General features: G+C 41.1%; 3 protein-coding genes across 3 annotated transcripts; 2 read left to right on the top strand and 1 right to left on the bottom strand.

The window, feature by feature from the left end:
- Positions 1-1597: 1597 nt before the first annotated feature.
- myef2 (myelin expression factor 2) lies at positions 1598-12834 on the top strand. Its single transcript, XM_079217130.1, has 17 exons — positions 1598-1712; positions 2873-3075; positions 3833-3885; positions 4858-4865; positions 4961-5054; positions 5269-5460; positions 5548-5701; positions 5809-5858; positions 5941-6001; positions 7057-7176; positions 7537-7581; positions 7687-7773; positions 7907-8002; positions 8219-8278; positions 11826-12010; positions 12278-12329; positions 12524-12834. Exons 1-17 carry the CDS (start codon positions 1603-1605, stop codon positions 12685-12687), a joined length of 1734 nt encoding a protein of 577 aa, XP_079073256.1. The 5' UTR covers positions 1598-1602; the 3' UTR covers positions 12688-12834.
- A 607-nt stretch (positions 12835-13441) lies between these two features.
- slc24a5 (solute carrier family 24 member 5) lies at positions 13442-19359 on the bottom strand (the record flags this gene model as incomplete). Its single annotated transcript, XM_079216575.1, has 9 exons — positions 13442-14007; positions 14491-14592; positions 15688-15897; positions 16039-16322; positions 17247-17347; positions 17500-17603; positions 17781-17864; positions 18683-18862; positions 19194-19359. 9 exons carry the CDS (start codon positions 19357-19359, stop codon positions 13685-13687), a joined length of 1554 nt encoding a protein of 517 aa, XP_079072701.1. The 3' UTR covers positions 13442-13684.
- A 4602-nt stretch (positions 19360-23961) lies between these two features.
- Positions 23962-26433, top strand: LOC306735010 (RING finger protein 148-like; the record flags this gene model as incomplete). The annotated part of the gene is made up of 1 exon (XM_079216428.1): positions 23962-26433. The coding sequence occupies one exon, from the start codon at positions 23962-23964 to the stop codon at positions 25048-25050; it is 1089 nt and encodes a 362-aa protein (XP_079072554.1). The 3' UTR covers positions 25051-26433.
- Positions 26434-27935: the final 1502 nt, after the last annotated feature.

The raw sequence follows: 27935 nt of genomic DNA, 5'->3' as shown, positions 1-27935 counted from the left end.
GAAATACATCACAGGAGAAATACATCTGTTGTTGCCAATAAAGTTATACAATTATCATTTAATAATCTCTTAATGTTACTTTGTGGTACCAGACCATGAATAAACAATACATGCAATGTTAATGTGAAAGTCTGACTATATTTGTTGCTTGAAAAATTATAACGTTACATTACTGGCTCTGTTTTTGTTTGGTTCGTCGTAAAGAAGACCTGATGCTTCTTAAAGTGGACAAATATTTTAATATCCAAGGAAGCCACCATAGTGAGATGTTTATAACTACCGACCTTGTAATAAATTACAAACGTGGTGAGGTACTCAGAAAGTTACAGTAAATTCCACTCCAGGGAAGCTTCAAACTCATATGAAAACTAGCAATCAAGGGAATATATTTTCAGTTTATTGACCTGGTTTTACATTTACAGAGCAATACTTGTACTGCACTGTATGTTGAAGGTTAACGTCCCTGCTATATTACGGGTCCACCGGAGCTATGATTGTAATTGAAAGATGTTGCAATCCGTCCTCCGTCGAACCTGTGGCATCCATTCCTAGAAGTAAAACATTTATTTATCTTCCAATGGGATGTTGCACCAATTGTTGAGTTTGTGGCTACAGTATGCAGCAAAAACTAAGCAGTTGAATTTAAAATATCAGTATAAGAATCAGACACTTTGTAAATGGGTATGCCCAAAAGGGACTTTAAAATGGCTTCGCTGTGAAGAAAAACAAACAAACACAAAAACAAAATGCAAGTTGTAAACACACTGTTTGAGTCTAGAGGTGAAGTCAAAGAGTTGAGACATTTTTGCATAAATGTAACCTTGAACCTGAGTTCCTTTGAAGCACTGCCCAGATGTAAAATTGTGTTATTTAAAAGGTCTAAATAATACTTATTTGTGCATCATAAAACAATGTAATTATTATTACCGTTATTAATGTCAAACGGTTGCAATCTTCATGTCTCAAAAAAAGTTAGCAATTAGCAACAGGACGATTTTCTAATTGCACAATCCACTTTATGATGTTGAAAGAATTAGAAAGTGGTATGTTTTGGTAGTGGGGATCTGCCCAGAATTGCTGAGCAGATTATCTACAAATGTCAAAGCCTATTGTAGAAAGACAATTTAATTATTCCCCCTGTAAAGTAAAAGTGCTTCAATCAATAGTTTCCAGAGTTATGAATTGGCTTGGCTCATTCTGCACTATATAATTAGCACAACACAGAGTATTCAGGGGTTCCTGGTTCCTATTAGAGATGCTATACTTCAAATGTCCAGGCTTTCTGGGGCCTTGGTACCGCTTAGGCAGACATGCATCTATTAGGATGGGACACTTTCTGCTCATATTTATTTAGTTACTCCCTCACTCTTTCATTCACTTGCTGAAACTGTCTACTAAACTTGCAACAATGCTCAATCTTTTCCCCATTTGATTTGCCATTATACTCACATCCTACTGACTCCTGTCCCTGCTAGATCCATCCAGGCTGCTTTGCAACAGCTTAGTTCCAAATCTCGCGTTGGAGGCGCAAATCTCGCGTCACATTTTGAACTGCGTATCGACAACAGGGGCATCTTACGTCGTGGGAGAACGAACCTCAACATGGCAGATGTTATAGTTCTCGACGAGGAGCCGAACCAAGAGGAGTCTACCGCATCCGTCCAGTCCGAATCCGAGGGGACATCCGAAGAAACGCCCAACGGCGTGAAAACGTTAGTGAAACTGACGTATTGTTCTGTCTGCGCCGCCCGTGCAGCCGTTAGCGAAAATGGAGTCCTGTGATGCTAGCTAGCTAGCTATTGTTAGCCAAGAAGCCTCTCACGTCTGTTGACAATCACTGTCACCGCAAAGCACCCGTGTGATTATATGTTGGGTTCGTGGCTCACATGACGCCAAAAAGTACGATGTGTCTTTTTTTTTTTTTTTTGCGGGAGAGTCTATATGATGCGTTGTTGCATGACGTTAATCATGGTGCAAAGGGCCAGCCTTAAGTATTGCGGTGCTGGTTAATCTCTGTAGTTTTGCGTGACAGGAACATGAAATGTAGCGTTAATTTAAGATCGTTAAATCAACAAGATAAACCCAACTTAACCCCATTCGACATTGAATCACCCGTGCTGGCGTGAGTTACTCAGTTGCAACGTTAACCTAGCTACGTGTGACGATAGCTGCTAAAGTCTCCGCGGTGCTGCACCGTAAGATGGTGTTGAACGACGCGAGTTCACGTCACCAGAGGGCTTTGTTACAGCCGATAACATGTCTTTAAATTAGAATAATACGAGGTCATGAAAAAAGATTTTCATCATTTATCTGATTACAAATAATGTAGATTTACATTTAATTTAGTTTGGTTGCAATACAGTACATGCCGCAAACGTTTTACCATTTTTTTATTATTTTTTTTACCAGCAGAATAAAAGGTTCTGTCAGGCAAGCGATTGTTGAATTTTTCTTAAAGATGCAGGGACAAACGCGAATTATTTGCCAAATAATCTTCCCATACACTCTTACGAATCCTACATTGTCCTACCACGTATCCATGTTCCAAGGGTCTGTATAAACGTACACGTATTCCTGTTTTATTATGCTACCTAGTACCTTTTGGTCTATATGCCCTCAAGGTAAGTAGTGCCTTCAATGCAACATTTTAGAGATGCTCCATTCATTCTGCGTTAAATAAATAAATATCTCAATGTAAAAAAAAAAAGAAGCACATTACCAGCAAAATGCCAAATACATAATATGCTGAATTAATAATACAGTAATATACATTTTAATTGCTGGTCTTTTAATGTGCTTGATGGTTATGTGATCCCCGAATGTTTTGAGATAGGCTGTTGTTGTCTGACTTGTAGCTTTATGCATTTTGTAGGGATGCTGACGAAACTAAGCCTCCCAATGAAAATTATGATGCTAAAGAGAAGTCCTCTGGGAGCAGAAGAGGGAACCGCTTCCATCCCTACAAAGACAAACATGCGGGAGAAAAGAAGGGTGGTCATAGGAATCGGGTGTTCATCAGCAACATCCCCTATGATATGAAGTGGCAGGCAATTAAAGATCTAATGCGTGATAAAGGTAATGTCCCTAGTGATGGGGATGGTGTCTCCCATCTCTCTATGACTTCAGCTGATCAGAAGTTCTTGACCCCTTTTTTTTTACCAGGTGTTGCATCCTGCTTCTAGCAGTAGTCAATTAGTTTGTAGCTTTCTCTGGATGTACTTCTAGCACATATTAGGGAACCAATATAGTGTGCTACTAGGTTATTGGAGTTTTAATATATATTTTGGATGGACACCAATTTAGTTTGGGCTGATATGTCTGTGAGAAATGGAAGATGAACGTAGTTACATTGTCACTTGTTTTATGGCATTGTTAGCTCCAAAATGTAACCTCAAACCAGTAGTAGAATTGATTGTTGAATGATTTTGTTGCATCTGTTGCAAGGTGAATCTTGACTATATCAATGAAAATATTGTAATGTTTTACTTTCTGAATTACGGGGTCTCAAGAGGCCTTTTAAAAGCTCAAAGGACAGCTTAAAACTCAACTGCCATGAATGGAATCTGTTGACAAACTCATCATGTTGAAGTCTTTTGAATTTCCCAGGTTTAATGTAGCTGTGTTTCTCTCTGGCCTCGGCCTTTGGGTGTCTCAGTCACTGCCCAGAAAGGCATGGTGTTGTCTGGTGGGATGTTGGTCTGGGCTGGCTGTTGATCATTAATGGGACATCTCCATCTGTAGCGGCATTGCCAAGGCCAACGGCGACTTGACGACTTGGTGACTCAAATTACTTTTGTTCTTTTGGTATTTTTCCTTTGTATGTCTCATGTAGTTGGTGAGGTTACATACGTGGAGCTCTTTAAGGATGGAGAAGGAAAGTCAAGGGTAAGTGACGTGGCCAACTTGCTGCACGAGGTTTTAAATGCCCTCAGCAGGCTCTCATTAATCAAGTGCTCTTTTAGGTTCTGATCCTTTGGGTCTTACTAAGTTACTGAACTGGAGATACTGTGGGTTGTGTTTAGAGCCTGATAGTTGGCTAATGATTGATACTCATTTGAAAGGGAGATGTCCTGTTGATTTTGGAAAAGTAGCCTAATGAACTCATCTAAGAGTGCACTTTTGCTTTTGTTGTTGTTATTTCAATTGGTGTAAAAGTTTGCTTGTTTGGCCATTTTCCAAAGGGAATTGTGGGTTGTGTGATTTGCCTTATTGATTGACCCTCATGTCTCAAAATCTTATTTGACAATTCTGTTATATGGCACAGCTCTCTCTTCAAAGGAACACATCAGTCTTGAATGATCCTGTAGTGCCTTTTTTTAATTATGTTCTTATATTGAATGGCAAAATGCATACTGTAGATGTAAAGCTGGACCACACCATTTGTTTTTATTGCAGTGGTAAAACTGGTCAATCCTAAACGATGTACAAAATACATTTGTTAATGTTTTAATTTGCTACCATGGTATTTGTGTCCAGTTCAAAACATGAAAATGTCTTGCATACATTTCAATGCATAGTTATCTGTTAGTGGTAAATGTGTTCACAAATACAAACCAAAAAACATTGTTATATTTTTAAGTATTCATTTTCAAAATTATTTGAGATAATGATTGAAAAAAAAAAGCTCTTATGAGCCTTTTTAATCTTTGCAGTAGATTTAAACACAACCAACAAGTTGCTGGCTCAAGCTCGTGGGCAAAATATGGCCGACATACACTTTAGAAAACACTAAAAGCATGTTGATACATTATATGTATAATGTTCCACTGCTTTGTCTTGATTTTTAACTGTATTGTGTTCACTCCCTCGACCTTGGCTGTGTGTGTGACCTGGACTCCCACGATGCCCCCTGCTTAGGGTTGTGGGTAAGACACTACCTTATTTTCATGAACATAGAACTTGTTTTTATTCTCACACGTGCATGGAGTCATCTTTTGTCTCTGTTTTCCTGATTCAATAGTGTGGTGGAGTTCAAAGATGAGGAGTTTGTGAAGAAGGCGATAGAAACTATGAATAAGCATGACTTGAGTGGAAGGCCGCTAAACATCAAGGAGGTGAGAGCAAAATATGTATCCATACAAGGTTTGAAAGATGTAGCGGCTTTACATCAGATCCACACAGTGGATCTAGAGATATGATACACTGAAATATCACCAGATAACGCAATCACGTGGAGAATTGCATTGTACACTTGTCTTTTATTAGTTTTACAACCGTTGCCGGAACCATTCTTCATGATTATCTTGATTTGCCTTATTTTCTGACAAGGACCCTGATGGGGAACATGCTCGGCGTGTGCTGCAGCGCATGGGAGGAGGTCAACAGGGAGGTCGTGGGCAGGACATGGGGCCTGGTGGGATGAACGTCCCGCCCTCCATTGCCAACAACCCCAACATCCCACCTGATGTCATCCATGCACTGCAGGCTGGACGATTGGGCACCACAGTGTTTGTGGCCAATGTGAGAACATACTAGAAGCAGTATCCAAATCTAGCTTGTGATGATTATTCTTGCTTATTAAAAATAGCACTGTGTGTTGTTTTACAGCTGGATTTCAAGGTGGGCTGGAAGAAGTTGAAGGAGGTGTTTGGCATGGCAGGCTTGGTGAAGCGAGCCGATGTAAAGGAGGATAAAGATGGCAAGAGCCGCGGGATGGGAACAGTGACTTTCGAGCAGTCACTCATGGCTGTGCAGGCAATATGTATCCTTCAGAGTTGCTCACACACACAAAAAGAGAGACCACAGAAAATGCATACAAAGTCATGCTTCATGTCTTTACCGTGGCCTTCTTCTTGACTCTGGACTCAGCTATGTTCAATGGACAGATGCTATTTGACAGACAGATGCATGTTAAAATGGTATGTTGATTTGACTTCTTATGTAAGTTAAGCTGAAGAGGATGTGTAAACAAATTGAAACGTTTGTTATTTGGCTTTACAGGATGAGAAATCTTTTCCTCCTGATGATTTTTGCCAAGTGGAAAAAACACCGCAGTTACCTCGTGAGTACACTGTTTTCCTCCTGTCGGGTTGTTGATATGAAACTCCTATCCATAGTAATAATATCAGTGAATTGTGTCTCACACTAAAATTGTCAGTGGAAGATGTATGGTACCCTATGGGAAGATATTGCACAAGTTATTTAAATTGCATACATATTTTACAGTGACGTTTAAAAGGCCAACGTATGTTTAGTATTATGATAGCTGTCGGCCTTTTCATGTTATCTGTCAACTGCAAGCTGCTTCACACGTAAAGGCACGATAAAAGAAGTAGTGGTTGCCACTTCAGTTAAATATTAAAACACTTGTATAGCAAGCAAATTCATTGGCATGTCTTTAAAAGGCCAGGTTGGTTGTTTTATTACTGTATGTTTGAGACACTATTTCATACAATAGTTTTTATAGATTGAAAACATGCAGTTTGTATTGTGTTTAGTGTTGTATTGTAATTTTATTATATTGTTAAACATTCATTTCTTGGAAGTAGTAGTCGTTGCCTTGTGAAAGTGCCTGTATTAAAAGACCTGTCAGTCAGTTTGAGTTTCAGCAGGTTCCCATGTTATGGTTTGCTTGCATATTAATGGAATGGACAGATGTCTGCACTCAAAGTAAAGACTTGCTGACCCCAAAACAGGATGTGGAGATATAAAATAATATGACACATGGGTGAATAGATAACATCTGGTCAACCCAACAGCAATAAACCTTTTTATGTTAAATATGCCCTGAGCAGTTCATCTTCTTTTTTTAATAGTAATGACTGATGCATTAAAGGAGCATGGACATATATCTTTGCACATTTCCTTTGTATAAGTCCACAACATTTGTATTTATTTATTTGTATTTATTTATTTATATATATATATATATATATATATATATATATATATATATATATATATATATATATATATATATATATATATATATATATATATTTATTGTTTTCTATTTATTTATTAGGTATACATTCTTTTATGTTATGTAATCCACTGTTATTTGTGCTAGTAAATCCCATGGTTCAAACTGTCATCTCTTGTGTATTTTGTGCGTAGGGGGTCTTGGTGGCATTGGCATGGGACTGGGACCAGGAGGGCAGCCTATAAATGCCAACCATCTGAGTGGCGGTGGCGGTAGTGGAGGAGGAGGCAGCATGGGCTCGATGGGGCCTGGAGGTCAGTTATGTTTGTGCAGAAATGCTTCCACATCCTAGAAACGGTGCACCACATGCTTTGCTGTCTCTATAGACAAATGCATATCAGAGATAATCAGATGCTGCTCCACTAGCTGGTCAACACATAAACATCAAAAGGCAGCTGCTTTGAACGTTGGCCTGTAATAATAATGAATATGTTGACAACCAACCTACCAGCTGAAATACAGGACAACCGTTCCAGGTCTTTTGATGTGACTGACATTGTGCCAAAAAAACCCACCTGTGTACAGTGTTTGAAAATCAGGCTATGTACCCATTACATACAAATGAATACAGTATGTGTTTTTGCTTGGCCTGACTGACTCATCTTTCGCCATAGGTATGGATGCTCAAGGTTATGGTGGAATGAACCGACTCGGAGGAGGTAAGGCTTCTGCTACTAACACGTTTTTCCTGTTTAAAAAACATTGTCATCTTTTTGTGGAGGGAACGAGAGCTTAATGTTCAAACCAAGTGCTACTTTTCACAGGAATGAGTGGTGGCTTTGGCGACAGCATGGGCAACATGGGTGGTGGCTTTGGAGGGAGAGACATGGCACTAGGTGGCAGGATGGGAGGTAAGTGGGCATATTCCCTCATACTGGTCAGAGATGAGGTCCAGCTCTAGGATGTTATACTGTAAACAATGAGATGCACCTGTGGGTTATTGGTAACTTAAGTTTACCTTTTTTTTTTCTTTCTGTTGTTAAGATATGTACCGGGCAAGAATGGGTGGGATGGATCGTGACTTTGGCCACAGTGACATACCAATGAATCGAGGATTTGGTGAATCTTTTGGAGGAATGGGTGAGTGGTACTCTAACCTCAGACAACCCTGAATCCTTTCATACTTGCACTGCAGACACAGCGGAGCTTATGCATGTTCCTCTGTGTAGTTTGTTTTTGAGTTACGATGAGATTTAGGGATTGCTGTTTGTGTCCAGGCTGACTGTGTCTGTGTCTGCTGATGTGAAATTGTTGAGCTATGGTCTAATCTGCACCGACTTGCATTCTCTTCCTCAGGTGGAGGTTTTGGAGGAGGCATGAGCAGTGGTGGCATGGGGCACATGGGGACTGGATTAGGTATTTAGATATCACATCTGCATTTTTTTCTAAATAATGTTGAGTCAATTTTCCTGTTGTCATGATACTGGAATTTCTGACTTTGATACAACAAAAAATATCGATGTTCAATGTCATTCTCAATAATGCATGGAAATTGAAGTAATAACTAGGGTTGGGTACCAACACGTCCGGTACCTACCGGACCGAAAAGCAACCCAGATTTCGGTGCTTCCTTCCGGTGCCTGAGCCGATTTTAAATACTTTTTTTTTTTTACACTACTCTATAAAGTTGCACGGTATATAGATACTAAAAAGGTAGCGGGGTGCCCGCACGCTAAAAACGATTATTAAAATAGTGCGGATCAGAGCACACTTACTGCTCTGCTCTCTGTCTGCTTGCATGCAGAGTGGGGCTCGAGGGGGCGGGGCTTCCAGCGCTCACACACACATACACAGTGCGCGCACACAGAGATCGCTGGAGACACGAGCACGAGCTTTTGAACGTCCGTCCTCGGCTTTCTGGAACAAATCTCTCCAGTTGACATTAATGATGACGTGTAGTCCAGTAAAGCAGCAGTTTTAGGATCCAACAGTGTCTGAGTTCTGTTGCACACGGTCCCATCAGGCCACCTAATGCTTGTGTCTGTTCTTTTTTTAAATATATATTTTTATAGTTTGAAGTTAAAAGGTTTGAAGCTGTAGTTTGAAGTGTGTTTTGTATGTAGTTATTTATTTATATCTATAGTATACTTAAAACAGTTAATAATATTGTTCAATTTGAAGAAAAAAAATTGCCTTGGCAATAAAAAAGTATCGTTTTAGGCACCGGTATCATTTTAAAAGTATCGGTTTAGCACCGGTATCGGAAAAAACCCAAACGATACCCATCCCTAGTCATAACGCATGGAAATCATACAATTGTCATACAATTTTAGATTTTTATCAAGAGTGTTTGTGTGCGTCAACTCACTGCCGAAGAGAGCAGAAACCTCAGCTGGTATCAATTTATTGCTATTGTTGAAAATTAGTATTTAAGACGTTTCCACTATTCAGTATGAATATGTATCAATACTTGGATATTTTCTTTTAAACTAGTCAATTCCTCCCCATTCTGTAGATGACCACTACTTTGGAGGTACTTCTACGCTACAGTCAGTTAGCTTTCTAGTAGAGCCCCGGGCCTCTTTATTACTGTGGACATTTGAAAGTTATTATCCATTACCGTTTTATAGTCTTTTGGCAGTTTATACGGCCGATTATGTAAAAGGAGGATTGAGTGTTTGTGTACCATGATGTATAAAGTGTCATGCCTTGCTGAATAGGTGATGGGTAACAAGGAGGCCCAGTAGACTGTCCTTCAATCAGATGACCTCAGTCAAAGCATTGGCTTGAAGTCCCTGAACACTGATGTATGATGCATACTGAAGTAGGGTCAAGAGTGATCGATATTCCATACTGTATAAGAGCCATAACCTTTTTTATGTTTGTGTCACTCATGCCAGTGTAGCCAGACCGACAGTATGAGAAATAATCGAATGTGCATGTTGTAGAAATATATATTTATAATATGTCCTCTAGGGCTGCAACTAACGATTATTTTAATAATCGATTAATCGGTTGATTATTTTTTCGATTAATCGATGAATCGGATAAAAAAATGTTTTTATCAAAAAAGCGTTCATTTCCAACCCTTTATTCAAAAACAGAAGTGACAGTGCAAAACATCTTCAGAAAGTGCACAAACAGGTTGCTCCTTGAACATCCCTGAGCTGTTAATTAAAACAACAAAATGGACTAACACTAAAAACATACACATCTATGCTTTACATCTGCCAAATGTGAGCCCTTTTTACTGTAATTGATCCCTCCAGAGGCTGCATTTACATACCCTGCTTTATCAATATGTATGAAATACTGGGACAGAGGGAAGCTGTACTGCTCCATATAGAGCGTCCTCTTCCTTAAACTCTTTCATTCTGGGTCTCTTATGACCACGACGTCACGTTGTTGGCTAAGCCCAACTACATGATTTGCTTCATTCTACTTTGAGTAAAAAACAAACAAACCTGCAGCCAGATCCGCCGGTGAGCCGGTTTAACGTTAACGAGTGACAGCGTGAACTGAACCAGACCGGGGGGTGACGGCATGTTTCATCACGTTACGTTTTTTTACAAGCAAGACTGAACTGTAACGGAACATAACGGAACTTTAACGACAATACACAACCCAAACACGTTAGCTAACGCGATAGCAAGCTGACTAGCTTCCATTAAAAACAAGTTTGAGGAACATGAAGACGCTGATTGGCCAAGACTCGACTTGTCAAAGATCTTCTATTTTTGAGAACATCACAACTTCAGCTTTTCTCGTGTCTCACTCCAATCTCAGAAACGCTGGCCGGCCAGTTGCTCTGCTCCGCTCTTTTGTTTCTTCTCCGCGACTTATTGCCCGGCGTAATAATCGTGCGACACAACGAATCGATAATGAAATTCGTTGCCAACACTTTTGATAATCGATTTTTATCGATTTTATCGATTCGTTGTTGCAGCCCTAATGTCCTCTAAGAAGTTATACTTTTAATTTATATTTGTTTAAATCTGCCAAAGACCAGCACAAGTAGTTATTATTATTATTATTATTGCCATTCAGCACGGCAATCAGGCAGGGTTTATCTTCTTCTTTTTCTCGAATTTTTTTTATTGCGTACAAATTAAGCCAGGATAACAGAATAACCCCATAAACCTTTTGTCATATGGCGTATTAATTTGAACGCTGTTGTTTCACATTATAATATAATGTCACCAATATGACTCATCGTACCGTAAAATTTATAGTGAAATAGCATTGGATTGATACGGTCATATAATGAGCTTCAGCTACATTTATTTTTCTTTCTTTTAACATTGTACAAATTCAGTATTAAAAAAAGCACACTTGTCTGCCTTTGGATGCAGATTTGTGTGTTCACGTCGTGCAGCTCTTCATCCAAAAAATATGAATTCCTGAGAGAAACTTTCCATTTGTTGATGTATTGTAGTGATGTCATGTCTCGCTGTGATTGGCAGGCCTGTTTTAGTGATGTAATAAATTGGCTGTATATTTATTAATTGCCACACCCCTTCGATTTCTCCTCCACTTTGGCCGGCCCTTTTAATTGCTGCACACCGTTTGTGCGCTCAAAACCGGCTGCTTTGCACATGTTGAGTCATTGAGTGTTAAAGAAACTTTGTATTTTATATTCAGAAGATAATTAATGTTTCTGTTGAGGGGAAAAAAAGGCACCGGTCCAACATCTTCCTGTTCAAACAATGTCATAGTGACATTGGACTCTGTGACAGATGATGTTTTGAGGGGATTGAATACCAATACAGTTTCAGTGTTTATACACACTTCAGTGCCATGTCATTGGACTGAATTAATTAAACACTATATATATTTTTATATATTTTAAAGATGGTGAAGTGAATCTTTTTAATTAATGGCATTTTTGATATGCAGAATATAAAAATGTTCAGTATTTCAGTTTAAATAATTCTGTAATGTTAATGTTGGGTGTTTATTGCAGGTGCTGGAATGGGAAATATGTCGATGGACCGGATGGGGTCAAGCTTCGACCGCATGGGCATGTCAGGAATGGACATCAATCGTGGCTTTGGCGGCTATGGAGGCGGGGGGCCGAGTCACATGGGTGGAGGCATGTCTGACCGGGGCTCTGGGTCCAAAGCAGGCTGTCAGATCTTTGCGCGAAATGTAAGTGTGGATCATGTGAGAACTTGGTATAGAAGTCTTTTTGTTAACAATGATTGGAGTTACATGGCCATCTCAAAGACCTCCACACTTGATGAATGCATTTACTCTATGCTTTGATGTCCCAGTATTGATTAAGGTTTTGTACAATGTGCATTATTGATGCACTCGTCTTTTTAATTGCAGTGTTTTTAATACCAGTTTTGCCGAGCCTCATGTATGTTAATATTAACAAATGTGTTAACTGAAGTATACATTTGTGTGTTGCAGCTGTCCTATGATCTCACATGGCAAAAACTGAAGGAGAAGTTCAGTCACTGCGGTATGTCTTTTGTTTAGTATGAATGAAATCTTTATTGCTAAGTTTACAAGCCGCTCAAAGATCTCTCTCTGCCGTTTCATCCTGAGCGTTCTGTGGACCACAATGTCAACATTTCAGGTTTAACGTTTATCAACATTTTGTGTGAAACGTCGTGGTTTCAGAATGCACTCATTGCTCATTCTTGTCTACTGCAGGCCAGGTAATGTTCGCTGAGATCAAGATGGAGAACGGAAAGTCAAAGGGCTGTGGAACAGTGAGATTTGACTGTCCAGATAGTGCTGAGAAGGCCTGCAGGATGATGAATGGAACTAAGATCAACGGCCGAGAGGTGGACGTCCGCATCGACCGGAACGCCTAGATCTTTTGTAGAAGTCACACTAACACACTTCCACATTCAGCCCTCTTGCCAATGATCTTTTGTTTTGTTTTAAAAACACAATTATTTCATATCTCCCATGTGTCCACTGTTTTTTGTGTTTTTTTTTGTTTATATATATACTACATAGCGCTTATCTTTTTTTTGTAAACCCTTTTTAATTTGTCAGGAAGTTTATTTGGACAAATAAACTTTTTAATTTTTAAACCTGGTGGTTGTAAAATGTCCTGTGATCAAAGTCTTTCTTTTTTTCATTATTGCTCAACACTGCCACACAGTGGCCTCTTGAGTGTGGCTTTCCACAAGGCAGAGAGTGGAATAAAGTGAGAACACAAGAGAATAGACATGGATTGTGTCAGGCTAGGACTGTGACACTTATCTTAGGAAGATATTTCAAGTGCCAGAACTCTAAGATTTGTGGTAGTTTTTATTTTTGGTTGAACAGGGTAGTCGGTTTATTGTATTTCCATTGTTTTACTAAGTTGAACCTTTTAAGTGGAAAGTTTTTTGTTTTTTTTCAATTGCTGTCTTCCTGGGAAGTGATTGAGACTTGCTCGTAAAAGCTAATCATTTCAGTTCAGTTCAGCGGCGTGTAGCCAAGGTCTCTTTTTTTCTTCTTAAGTAACCTAAAGAAGAACGAGGCCAAATAAGTTTAGTTGACACCTTTTATTACTTGACTGACTTGTCAGACTGGATTTATTTGAACAATCGCAGAACATGGTAATGATAAGGCCGGCCTGGATCTGACAGGGACACACACGAGAATGATCTTTGTACGCTTCCACCTCAAGTGAAATGTGTATATATAATTAGTAATTGAAATCATTCTCTTCATGAGATGTGACCAGCACACGTCTTCTACGGGCAGTATCTTAATAGTATGTGAGTGGGACCATATTTTCTTTAGACGTCACAGTTAAGTTGTGTTTTTGGGCGGCAGTTTGAGTCAATGTGGCTTCAGTCCTGGTGATGTCAGATCTCAGTCACCGCACAGTTTTGTGGGATTATTCCCGATAATCCCCAGCTCATAGAGGATGGACAGAGTGGCAAAGAGGATGTAGCAGAAGAGAGAAACGAGTCCCAATTTCCAGTCCAACTTCCATCCATTAAGGTGAACGGCTACAAACAGGAAGACGATGGAAACGAGGAGCGTGATGGAAATATGGACCAGTCCAGTGCTGTTGACCTCTACAGGGTTGTTGGTGTCCACGAAGACGGTCTTGATGAACCAAGGCAGGCCCAGGCACAGCATGTCAAACACATTAGAGCCCACAATGTTGGCCATGGCCATGTCTGCTTTCCCTGATGAACAGAAAACATGATTACAGCCTGGATTTAGGTCTCACTAAGACGTTTTTTATACTTGTCCTTTCTAAAATGGCTGATGGGAAAGTGAGTCAGCGAAGTGAATGAGTAATCAATAGTTCCCCAGCAACTATATGTAGAAGGAATTTAGGAAACATTACTCTTAATTTCTATAATTGTTTTGTCAATGTAAGTAAGGGCGACTGGCTCAGGGGATAGAGCAGGTCGTCCACTAATCGGAAGTTCGGTCGTTCGAATCCCTGCTATTCTTTGGGTAGAATACTAAACCTCAAATTGCTGCAAATAAGCATTTCAATTAGATTCTGATGAGCAGTTTTTCACCTGGTATCGCGAACTCTGCTATCAGTGTAAATTGCTTTGAAAAGGTGTTGTATAAACGCAAGTCCATTTTACCGTCTTCCACCTTATATGCAGGATGGCTGTAAATTGCAGCTGATGCATCGTGACACTGTTGTTTACCTTCTCTGGCCACCATCACACTGGCTACGGTGTCGGGTATACTGGTTCCAGCAGCAAGGAGAGTGAGTCCCATAACTGTATCGGGGATGCCAAGGGTTTCGCCTGTGTCAACATAAAACAAACCCACAATCAAAGTCCACATCCAACAATAACATCACATTAGCTATGGGGTGAGACCAGCAGCTGATCTTTACTGTAGCGATGGGGTTAATAAATAATCTCCATTATAGGGTTAATAAATAATCACTAGAGGCAGGGCTGTAGCAGGATTTTAGAAATATGGAGGCCACAAGACCAAATTCCACAAGCGGAACAACGCCCCCCTGAAACATTTTTTATAAGACACTAATTTAACTCTACAAAGTGTACATTTGTATGTACTGTAAATGTTTTCTAATACATTGTGGGCTTATGACAGATGTGTAATACTTCCTGTCATTCTGAGTTTATTGATTTGCAGACAATGCAGTCTAAGAATGTTTGAACAAGCCTTACAAAAATCCAACAGGTGTAGTATGCGTAATCTTTAAATCCTTTAATGTCACTATAAACCACCCGAGTTTCCAGACATATTACAGAGGACACGACCTTGTGTAATACTCAGTTGGTCCAGATATTATGAACCACAGACAGAGGAACGTTTCCAACATTTTCAATGGCATGCTGTATGTGTGAGTTGCACCTTTTCAGTTCCATGCTGGCTCTTTCATAAGACTAAACTCTCCCTCCATGTGAGTCTATCTGACGACAACGGGATAATAATCTCATTATGCTCCAGTAGACCTAGCGCTGTCACATGATAAAGATACCCTCTTTTGGGCTGATCCTAGGTCAGTTTTATGTTCTTGGACCAGTGCCTGTGGGTACTTCTGTACGTACACCAGAGCTCACATGACTGTTTCCTTCAGGGGGAAGCAGGCTGTAATCCTGGTTATGCACACGGCCCACTGGAGCTACAAGAGCCCCCCTCTTAACGTTCCAGGACAATGGCATCCCAGGAATTAGCCAGCAGACCAACATGTGATTCTACTCTGCAAATCTGACATTTCTTCTCACAAGTTCCAGGCGCTTGTGATCAACAAAGGCTCTGGAACGTGGTGCATGAGATTTACACCTGCAACTAAACTGAAAACAGGAAATGAGCCAAGTCTTCACGCGTTCATAACAGTTATGCAAAAGTTAAAACGATGATCTCACCGACAATAGTGACCATCCACACCATCATGTATGTGAAAGCTGAGATCCAGACCGCTGACATGAAGAAGGTCACCATGAACCATCCCTTCCAGAACCTCCTCCTGCAGTCAGGGATGGTCAGGAAAAGCAGAGTGATGATGGGCAGAGACAGAACCCAGAGGATCCGTCTCAGGTCGCTCTCCGGCACGGCGAACACACTTTTATGCTCTGCTGGAACGCAAGCAGAAGGACAATGCTACGAGTGGATTTGTGGCGCGTCATCGGGGGACATGAAGGTCAAACAAGCAAGTGGACTTCACAAGATGGACACGTGTTTAAAAATATGGCGCATTAAGAAGACGTGTGTATTACCTTCGGGGATCTCATTGAGGCCGTGCAGGCTGAGGGACAGGTGAGAGTATCCCGAGTCGTCCTGGAAGATCCCGCTGTCTGTTCTGGAGCGGCTGTGAACTCGCAGGCTGGTTTCGTCGCTCCAGCCCATCAGAGGCTGCGTCTCGGTCTTCTCACCCGGTCCTTTGGCCAGACAAGTGCAGCAAGGGCTCAGCCTCCGCAGGACAAACTCGCTGATGCGTAGATCAAAGCACAGCACCACGATGTAGACGGCGTAGACCAGCAGCAGACACGCAGCGTCGTACCTGTAAATAAAACATTTTTGAGCACCGACATTCGTTCTTCACCTCGGGGACAGATGTGAGCGGTAGATGAAATCCCAAAACCTACTTCAACTAATGTAACTTGGCCAAGTGATAACATGTGAGCTTCAAATTCAATTTGCTGAAGAGGGCGGTCAAAAGCTCTGGCAATATCTAATCAAATGCACCTTGCTTTTAGAGGATCAACCACAGAAAACATACAGTTTATATATGACCTCAAAAGCTTCTGCGACAACGCCACGACAGCTGTGACCGTGAGCTAACCAGCGGGTCACGCTCATGTACACTAACATGTACTAATACTTACTAAAAGCACACGCAGCCGGCCCGGCTATGTCAACAAGGAACGGGGAAGCTATACTACAACACACACAGAGAGAGTGAATTCATAGAATTACTCAACTATATTTTGTCTAATAAAGCACATTTAAGGGGATTATTTAAGAGTTGTTTTGGTTACTATTTAGTGCAGTTTGGTTTTGATATATATCTTTTATTTTACAACACCAAAATGAGGTTCTGCTTTTTTGAAACTCCGTACCTTGACAATAACAAAGAGGTGCTCTTTATAAGCAAACAACGTGTCTTACTGTGCCATCATCAAAAGTAAATAATACACGTGGAAATCTTTCATAAACAAGCTCTGCTACTGCAATTGCTGTGTTTATGATGCGACATTGTCTTATTTAAGGAACATTTATTGCGCTGTGCTGCCAGTGTAATAAATGCTAGTGAGTCAACATCCTGTGCTGCACTGTACTTGTTTTGAGATCTGTTTTCATTTGTTCTCGTCAGTGTCACAAGATGTAATAAACAGCTGTATCTGACAGGCTTTTACAACCACCTTACATAGAGGTGCTACAAGGTCTGAAGATCAACCAGATCTTGATGCGCACTTAAACTCACCAGTACACCTTGTTATCAGAAATGATGGCAATAACAGCAGAAACACTGATGGCATATGCCAGGCAGTCCCTGAACAGTGGCCAACAGGTGAGGCGCCCAGCCTGATAAAGGAAACAAAAATACATGTTTTATAAGCTTATACAACACGCGTTGCACAATGATTCGTCCGCTTTGACCCAGTGAAGGTGCCGCTCTGACACGTAGTTAGCCTTTTGTCTGCATATTGCGAGTGTGTGAGTGTGTCATAATGTACCGCAGAGGCCAAGAGTCCACATGCTGCGCAGATCCCCAGCAGGTTGTAGACCGCTGATCCCACGATGGTGCTGACCCCGATGTCTCCCTTTGTCACAAACACACCTGGCACAAATAAAGGCACATCTTAGCTCTGAGGACAATGTGGAAGCGTTATAATGACAAAGAATCAAAGGTCACAGTCCCTTTTGTGTTCCCAAAGGGTGGTGAAGTCACAGGGACAGTGGTCATGCATGCTGGTTTCACCATCAACATAGTTAGTCAATATTAATGCATAATTACCCAGAAAGGCTGTGACCAGTTCAGGTGCAGAACTCCCAGCTGCCATAAATGTGGCTCCTGCTACATCCTGAGACAGTCCCAGGCCTGAGAGAGACACGTGAAACACAGAGAGCACGAGACAGTTTACGTGATGTGTACGAAATAATAGAAGCAACTGATTCATTCTACACAGTCCAATGCAACAGTAGCACACACAACCTCTAACAAAAACTGATGCGTCATGCGTGTCATACTTATTTTAGGGGCCATGTCTGAAGTATGGTAACCCATATTGCACTGGTTTGTTATTTGTACTGGTATGTTATTTGTCCACATGTAAGTTTACAGCTTATTTAATTATCCCATCATTCAAACAAGAAAAAATGCTGAATATGTGTTTGTTCTAGCTTCTAAAATGTTATAATTTGCTGCTTTTCTTTCGTTTCATATAATTTTTAACTGACTTTATTTCAGTTTTGGTCTGTTGGTCAATCAAAGGACGAGATTTAAAGAACATCCCCTTGGGCTCTAAGAACTTGTGTTGGGCACTGTTCACTGTTTTGTGAGACTTTTCAAAAGCCAAAGCATTAACTGATTAATTGAAAAAACGAATAGACGGATTAATAATAATGATGGAGGTAGAATTACCACAACCACAGCCTGGTGAAAATTATTTCCTTTTATTAAAATCCAACTAAAAACACTGTTCAATCAGTCGAACAAACATAGCATACGGACTTTTACTAAATCCGTCCACATATTTAGTTTGGCTTGTTTTAGGAGCTCTACAATATCTGTGCAGCCTAATCCTTTGCCAGTAGTAGCAAGTAATCTTGTAAATCCTCATTACTCCCACAATCTCAGCATATCACAGCATTAAAGTTCATGTGATGACGCAATGCAATGAATGATGTCCCACTCACGGTCACTGATCACTTCTAAGGAAGGCAGAAAGTAATCATCGCAGACTATTGCAACGGCCAGGAGCATGTAGAAAATAATCATGAAATAAATAACTAGCCCTCCATCCTTCCTCTCCTGTATCGTGAAGAATCCCTCGGGAAACTCGGAGGACTGTGATGAGATGCATTCCGTCTCGTTCTCTGAAACAGCAGGACACACACACACACGTCACCCTTAAACAACCAGCCGGTTGCTGCAGCAGCCTACCGCTCCGAGGTTGTTTGAGCTCTTAATGGCAGTTACACAGTATTTTCATGCCAATAAGACATGAGGATTATAGAGCAAACACTGTCACAGTTGCTGAGCCACAATTGATTACTCATACTTTGTAAAACACAAATCTGTGACATTTGTAATTACACAGTAAACAGATTAGAACAAATACAACAAATGTATCTCGGAAAAGATTGAAAGATGGAAAAAAATACCTAATAAAATAAGCAAAATCTTACACACAATGGTGAGTCTTACCAAGCGCCCGACGCACCCTGGTTGAATGGGTTTCCTGAGATGTTTTTGCTGTGAATGACACAAGATGGACCGTGCAATATAAAAATATTACAAATCCTAAAAAGTAAGGGATAAAATCCTTCCTCTTTTTCTGCAGAGCTGCAGGCTTTATCGTATTCATGGTCATTGGAGTCAATGAGGTGAAATTAGCAAGTATTCCAAGGAGTCATAAGTCTCTTTGCTCTTTACAAGCTTGCAAAAAAGATGAAACGTGGGCTGAAGCTGCTTGTGAGCGTCGCATCTAACACTACACACTACGACTACAAGCTGCTGAGAGAGATTATTGGGGCGAGAAAGCATCTTTTAAGGCCCTACCAAGAATGGGGGTGGGGGGTAGGGGGATCACGAGTTGCGAGTCATTCCAGTAGACTTGAACACGCTCCAGCCTGAGGCACATCAGGGGTGTAGCCATTGATGATGAAACTCACACACACACACACACACACACACACACACACACACACACACACACACACACACACACACACACACACACACACACACTTTGTGGAAAAGTAATTTTTTTTGGTAACAGAAATGTATTTACAAATAGGGTCTGAAGCTCTGCAGGTTAGACAGCAGCTTTTACAACAATGCTTTGACACATATGGTATTAACATCAACTTTATGCTTTACCTTCATGTTCATTAGTGGCGACAAATAAAGTGTCAATAAAGTATATTTTTAAGCAGTTTTGACATAGCCTTTTGACAGAATAACACTTTAGTATATGTGTGTGACAAAGACAGCTTTCATCCGTAGACGATCACACACCCATTAATAGATTTATGTCAATATTATAGATGAATAGGACTATATATTAGTTTCAGGGTTAGATCGCATCTAGGCTACTCTCCTTACTCTAACGTTTTTTCTTTTTTTTTTTCTTTAGCCAACGTTTTTAGTAATTACAAATTAGTAATTAGTAAAAAAAAAAAAAAAGAGACAAGATAAGACATATCTCAAGTAAGTTACTTGCTGTATTTCAAGTGGTATCCAATACATACTTGAGTAAAAAAATAAAAAGATTTAGTGCTGAAAATTTAAAGCCATCAAATGTGCCAAAAACTACTCTTCCTCAAACAGCCACTAAAGGCTGTTTCTAAAAGCCAGTCACTCCCCATTGACCTTCATGTTAAAATGCCCAACTTTACAGCAGAAATAAATATGTTTACAGCTCGGTGTAAAAAACGGGTTTGGTCTCCATAGATAATTACTCCGTTCATAACAACGGTACAAGGGTTATATTTTAATATAACTCACCCGTTTATTAACATCTACATGTAGGCATTTAGGCCGCTTTGAGTGACAGGTGGGTGCAGCTAGCTCTCACCATAGGTGGGTCACTTGGACCTCATCTCCACCGAGGATGGCGACGGCTCTTCAGAAAACAATGTCCACATTTTACACGGTCCACGTTAAACAGTCTGCATAGCTTAATTTAAGCACTCATATTAATCCACCGCCAAACCTGCACGCCAAGTGACCCAAATCAAACACACCTAGGACATCGCATGAACCACAGGTGCATGCTGGGTCTAGCTAACGCACACAAAGTTAACATGCTCCCGAATGCTGCGCCGGAGACAGTTTGGCGTTTACTTGCAGTGAGGTGAGTGTGGGGCCTTTCTGCTGTTTTGGAAGGAGAGAGGCTGAATGGACTGGTTATATTGGGATAGAGAGGCTGAATGGACTGGTAATGGCCTACTGGGACAGAGCGGCCAAGGTGGACTGGTCATATGGTGCACTGAGAAGATGGAGGAGGTCTTCGCGGGTGAACTACAACACACTCCTTCTTAAACGGTGTCACACTCGTTCATAGCTCCAATTCTCTATACGTCTCTAGTGTCGACGCAACGTAGCACTGTACGTGTGTGCGTGTGTGTGTGTGTGTGTGTGTGTGTGTGTGTGTGTGTGTGCGTGTGCGCGCGCGCGCTCAGGCGTGCACTTGCAGCGGCGTCTCTTGTTTTGTTTACGTTAATTGTCTGAGTTGTGGACTCTTTTCAGGTTAATTCTTATGAGTTTTTGTTTTTAAACTTCGACTATTATATAGACCACATTATTTTCCTTCGCCCTCCTTACCCTTTTATAATACAATTATAATGCAGTAAGGTTTACTCAGAGTAGCTGACCTACCTTTTACTTTTAAATATAGATTACATTAGTTATCAAAGGCATTTTACGTGTGTTTGGCGACAAATTCCTCACCTTACTTTTACTTGAGGATACAACTCTAGTACTCTTTCTACCCTGCATGTTTTAAGATCTATAACAATATAGATATGCCACTTTACAGTTAGGCTACACATGTATTTTACTCAAACTATAGGCTTGCACTTAATATATTCCAACTCTTATAACTCAGTCATGTTACACCTTTATTTATTGTAGGCTAAACCCACCAAGTCGGCTCTGGCACAGAAAGAGGGTGTGTGGGGAGAGACAGGGTCCGGGTCTTGTTTGGGCATGTCCCACTTTCCCCCACACAGACCAGGGAACATGTGGCCCAGGAGACCTCAGACTGATGGACAGTCTGTCTTCACTGCAGAGACGGAGCTTCAACAAGTCGTAAGTGTCTTTTCTAATTTGTATGTCAATTTCCATGCACTAAACTGATACGATTGCATGTTTTCACTAAGTAGCAGGTTATATGTATGCACAGCATAATGTCTTTGAGATTGCCAAAATGTTGATTCCTTAAAGTCTTCTTGGCATTTTGATTGTATTAGAAGAGTCAGCATTTTGTCCCCATCAGGCTGCAAATGGTCCTTTTGTTATGATGAATGCCATTGATTCAAACCAGTGTTGTTTACTGTCAAATGATGGACATAAACATTGAGTAAAGGGCGCCCCTGTGTGGTATAGTGGGATTGGTTTCTAAACACGAGCGAGTCACCTTGCAGTTTGACAGACTTTTATTAAGTAAATGTGTAGTTGTGTGTGACCATCCTGGACGTTATGGAATTCCAATGTGTTAATATAATATAATACTATAATAATAATATAATGTAGTCATATACATTTAGATACAAATATGTAGTATGTACTGTATATTTGTCTGTATTCATTAATAATATTATATGATTAATAATGCTTGTATAATTATTTAGTATTTAACATATGCACTCTGCATGAGATGTGACTTCAGTTTTCTAATTATATATATTTCATGGTATTTGTATATGTTGGCCTTGTTTCATCACCAGCCTACAATATGGAATACTACTGAAACTACAGTATTTGAATATAGAATATACAGTATAACTACATGTATTTGGGATAAAATGGTCTGTATTCATGACATACACATAAGTATATCACATATTATATCAGCTCCCATTATTGAAATTATTGTCATTGTATAGGCCTGGAGTTTTTTTTGTGAGTATTGTCTTTGACCAGGAGATGTCAGCATTGAAGCAGAAAGTGTAACAGTATATCATTTAAGGATATCCTGAAAATGTGATGCCAAAAGTCACACCACTATGGTAGAATGTTTTTAACAGGAAAAAAAAAAACATTAATGGGGTTCACATTATGCTTTACTTCCGGCTGTGTCGAGGTAATTATTTCAGTTTTAGGAAATGTAAGGGTCATAACTGCACCACTGTTCCTGTTATCAAGAACGGTGGGTTGCAGCCGTACTAAGAATAAATACCAGGCTCTTTTTTTATTTACCGATTTTTGTCCCACTCAGATAAATTATTTAATGGCACATTCTAGAAAGGGCAGTGCACTGCTGTGTGTGTAGCAGCTTGGCAAGAAACCTCTCCATCTCATTTGTCATTGGAAGCCTCTGTATATGTGTGTGTGTGTGTGTGTGTGTGTGTGTGTGTGTGTGTGTGTGTGTGTGTGTGTGTGTGTGTGTGTGTGTGTGTGTGTGTGTGTGTGTGTGTGCGTGCGTGCGTGTGTGCGCTTTCACTTGAAAGAAGATACAATGGAAACTTGGCAGTACCCTATTCATCTCTGTTGTAGCTGGTATGTTAGCTGTGTGGAATAAAGTGCTTTAAGTGCTTCGAGGTATCGAAACACAAACGCCTTTTATTATGTGACGTGTGCAGTTTTAAAGTGATTTTTAAAGGTCACATTAATAACTTGCGTGTTTGTGTTTGTTAAAATGTGTGGTGGAAGCAGACTTGCCTGCCTTCTCTTTCAGAGTGAATTACCACAAGGAAGAGGAGTAATACTTGTCAGTTTGTTTTTTTTCACAACAGAGACCGCAGCCACAGAAATAGGGGAAGGAAACGAGCGGGACTAGAAAAACTGGTTGAGTTGCTTTGCTCTGCTCATCATTACATAGGGGAAAGTTAGCAGCTTTTATGAGTTTCACAGGAGCGTTTTAGTGTAATTGACCTATGTCCATGACATCTTATCATTTGCTTATCGAGTCTTGCCTTCTCGCATGTTGTTCCTTGGCTCTCAAAACTGCACAGGTCTGTGTGTTTTGCGCACTTCTACTTGTTGAATACCAGCACCCTGCCCTCTGCGAGGAGTGCTCAGTGTTCAAGGTTCAGGAAGATAACGAGAGGTGAGTGGCTGACGCATAGCTCGTGTTGTGTTACCAAAGGCTCATATCAGATTACGGCAGACAGCAGCTTGGGTGAAACCATAGCCGAAACTCAGACCGCTGTTGTTCGGACAAACCAGGAACTGGGACTAACAAAGCAGTTTTGAAGAAGCTAAAGAAGCTAACAAAGGGCTTCCTGTTGTTTTTAAGACCAGCGTTACCATGGGTAAGAAGACACAACACTGTCTGCTGCTTCTGCTGTGTCTGTCAGGGCTTGCTCACTATTCAGCTGCCTTGGTGTTTTGGACAGCCATGGTGGAAATAAGCTACACTAACAGCAACAACATGACTGTGGACAAATACTGTGACTGTGGGGTGTACGGTCGCAACGCTCTCCTGGAGAAAGCCTCAGGCATTGTTACGCTTCCCAAGGGGGACCCTAAAGGATGTGGCTCAGATCCTGTCTACAATCGCAATTCCAGCTCTGTGCCTTGGATAGCCCTGGTTAAAAGGGGCAACTGCACCTTCAGTGAGAAGATCAATGCCGCCAAACGACAGGGAGCAGCCGCCGTGGTTGTGTATAATATGGACGGCAGTGGCAACAGCACCACTCACATGGCACACTCGGAGGCAACTGGTATTGTGGCGATCATGATTGGCAACTCTCAGGGCATGGAGATCGTGCGGTTGGTGAGCAACGGGACAGATGTGCACATGCTTATAGATTTAGGCAGCCCTCACGGACCCTGGATGGACACGTACTGGCTTTACTTCCTGTCCATCGCCTTCTTCATTGTGACGGCCGCCTCCATCGCATACTTTGTGTTTATCTCTGCGAACCGTCTCTACAGTCTGAACGCGCACAGGCGCACTCAGAGGAAGCTGATGTCGGAGGCCAAGAAAGCGATCGGACGTCTGCAAGTACGCAAACTCAAGACCGGGGATGAGGAAACTGCCTCTGACTCCTACATGTGTGCGGTGTGTATCGAGTCCTACAAGGCAGGGGAAGTGGTGACGGTGCTCACGTGCGACCACATCTTCCACAAAGCCTGCATCGAGCCCTGGCTGCTGCAGAGGAGGACCTGCCCCATGTGTAAGTGCGACATCCTGAAGGCCCTGGGGGTCGAAGAAGAAACAAAAGAGAGCCTTTCCGCTGAGTCACCACCAGATGTCACTGTGATCACAGTGGCAGGAGGACAGCCCATGTACGAAGTCCCACTGACTGACCCAGCGAGACCTGACCCGGAGAGGCTTCAGCATCACTATGACAACGGAGCCTTCGAGGTAGACTCGTTGGCCGGGAGTAGATGAACAACAGCAACGGAAACCAAGCGGCAACAAACCAGGACACACGGGCAAATCCCCTGTTTTTAAATAGATCTTTTTCTGGGATACGCTGAAACCAGCACAATGGAATCAAACAATCATGTTCCAACACGAGATGCAGGCTAAAATATATTTTTAAATGAAATTCCAAGGATTTTAAATGTTAATGGACCTTGTGTAATTAGCTTGTATGGCACTATCGTCCCTCTGTCTTGGTGCAAGTGTGTAAATATGGGGTGTGTTCATAAAATTACCTTTTTTAGATGGTTGGAATAGATTTTAAAGTAGTCGTGAGGTGATGCCAGTGTTAAATTTCTGCTTTGCATAGTGGACACACCTGCTCGACACTGGTCAGGCAGCAAGTGCAGCAGAGCATTTGACTATCTGTTTGAGATCAGGGACACATTTCTTCCCAACAAAAAGCATGATGGCTCACATTGCTCGCACTCCCTCAGCATTGCCTATTGTTTTGGTTTTGAATTCAAGTAGTTTTTCTTAATTCAATAGATTTGAATAATTTGACTTATTCTTCTGCTCTTTTTAAATTGGAGTGCAATTTTCTTATTTTGAATGTTAGGTCGTGAGGCTGGATATACAAACACACCCTTATGAACACACCCTGACCAGGAAATGCAGCGTGACACACTTTGCACGACAATAGGTGAATAACATCACCTGAGGGGCTCTCTTATGAAACGTGGTTTGTAGAAACATGTTTACCACGTATGCAATAAGAATTTTCAAGTACTCAATAATTGGTTGGCCTCTCGATACTTTTGGGAATGTGGCAATGCAATACATGTCATAAGAACTATGTATGATATGCCTCCAAAAAATCTTATCTTGACTGTTGGACGGGGGAAATTTCTTTTATGTGTAATGGATTTTGAAATGACGTATATTGAGATGTATTTATCAATCATGTCAAGTTCTATCTCTAGATGAAATACATAATTAATGTATAGCCATTTCCCTTCTCGAAACAGCTGATCATGTGCAAGCACAAACAGTTGTTCTTGAATTGGTCTTCCAGGACTTTCTTTTGAATTATTTTGAATGGTGTTTATTCAATTCCTGTGGTCTACCTCTGAACTCTCACATGGCTAAATTATGGAACGTGTTTAAGATTCTTGCAATTCCCAGATTTAGTGTGTCTCTCAGTCGAGGATTAACCTAAAGAATTGTTTAATGTCTTTCTTTGCGAGTGGGAATATGCCGATTATGGCAACTAAAATATTTTTCTGTATTGGATCATTTTCACTCCTGTTTTACAGATTCCAGAAGTCTTAAATTGTTCTGTAAAAATTAATATTACTTGCTGTATTAAATCACATTGATGCTTATTAGAGTGCAATAAATCCCTCAAAATGAGGCCTAATTTACGAGCATATATCATTTTTAAGAATGGTGTTCTTGCATGTGAGTGTGTGTGTGTGCTTGTGCAGGAGAAATGCATGGTTGTGCACGCGTGTGAATGTGGAGGTGTATGTGGAGGTGTCTCACTTTCAGAGTTATGGTCTCGTTCCCAATAACTGTGGGAGAGGAGTGAAACTGTAATTACTTCTGCACAGGTGGGAGCCGATCCGCACACACACACCTTGAGCTTGAGCTGGATAATCATTTTATCACATAAGTAGGGCCTGACCGAGCAAGCAGAGATATGCAGCTGTATGGCAATGGAATGGAAATATTATTTTTATTATCCTTCCATTGTGTTTCAGAAGCAGCTCACAGTAAAGTCTGCAATGAAAGTGCGAGACTTCCTTTAAAGTCTGGACATATTTTCTGAGTCAGTCGTGACTTTAGGCTTCTGTGAACAGCTGATGGGTCACAAGTGGACAGTGCTTCATTTTAATGTCAGTGGACATTACTTCATTTCAATGTCCTCTTGAAATGAAGTAATGTGCACTTGTGTGACCCGTCAGCACGGATTATGTTTTTCCTGTGGACCATAAATTGAGCAGTTCAACCAAAGATTTTTCTTCTCAGATTTTCCTTTATTTAAATGATTTTTAGAGGCCTGGAAAGATCCAATATTGCACCAGGGAAAAGCAAAATCAGGAAACAATATGCTGAATTCTTAATTTTTTGTCATGGGATCCCTTGAGTGGTCCGGACCCCCAGGATGGAAACCACTGCAATAGAGCGTCCTGTCACTCTGTACGATCATTTATTTTCTCTGAATCATCTGCTAGATTTTAGAATTTTAATAACAACTCCTATGCCAAGGTGCCTTTCCCTCAGCTTATCTAGGTCTGAGGCCTCTGTGGTCAGAGGCTCTTAGGCATTGGCCCCATTGGCATGCTTGGTAATTCATCCCTGCTCTGAAGGCCCTTCAATGTTTTAATTTTAACATCCTGTCAAGTCTCAAAATCTCTACAAAGTGCCCAAGGACTGAAGGATTTATTACAGCACCATGAGAGCAGGTTTTTAAAAGTGTGTGTGTGGGGTCGAGGCATGTGAGGGCGCATATGGTTAAAGGTGTCAAGGCTAAAGCAGGTACAGACACGGGGGCACGAGTCGAGGGCAGACGTTTTTACTGAAAGCACTCCCGTCTGGAGGCCAGAGCGGAGTCTCGGTGTTCCCTCTCCCCTCCGAGAGCAGTGTGCTCTGGATTTCAGACCAGCGCTGTGCGCTCAGCATTCATAGGTCAGATGGTTATAGTGGTATCACAGCGAGACAGAGAATCAATACTGAACTAACTGGCCGGGCTGGAAACAACTGGCAAGCCCCGGGTTAGAGGCACGCTCCGCTCAGCGGTGGCGCTTCTCTGATTTATTGGAGTTGTTAAAGAGAAAATTGAGTCAGAAGGTTTTCATTTAATGGCATACTAGTCTGTGGCTGGACTCTAATACCGCACTTGACCTTCA

Source organism: Taurulus bubalis (assembly GCF_910589615.1).
Source record: "Taurulus bubalis genome assembly, chromosome: 4".
In the NCBI taxonomy this organism is placed as follows: domain Eukaryota; kingdom Metazoa; phylum Chordata; class Actinopteri; order Perciformes; family Cottidae; genus Taurulus; species Taurulus bubalis.
Note: the sequence above shows the minus strand (reverse complement) of the source record. Positions and strands in the feature narration are given on the sequence as shown.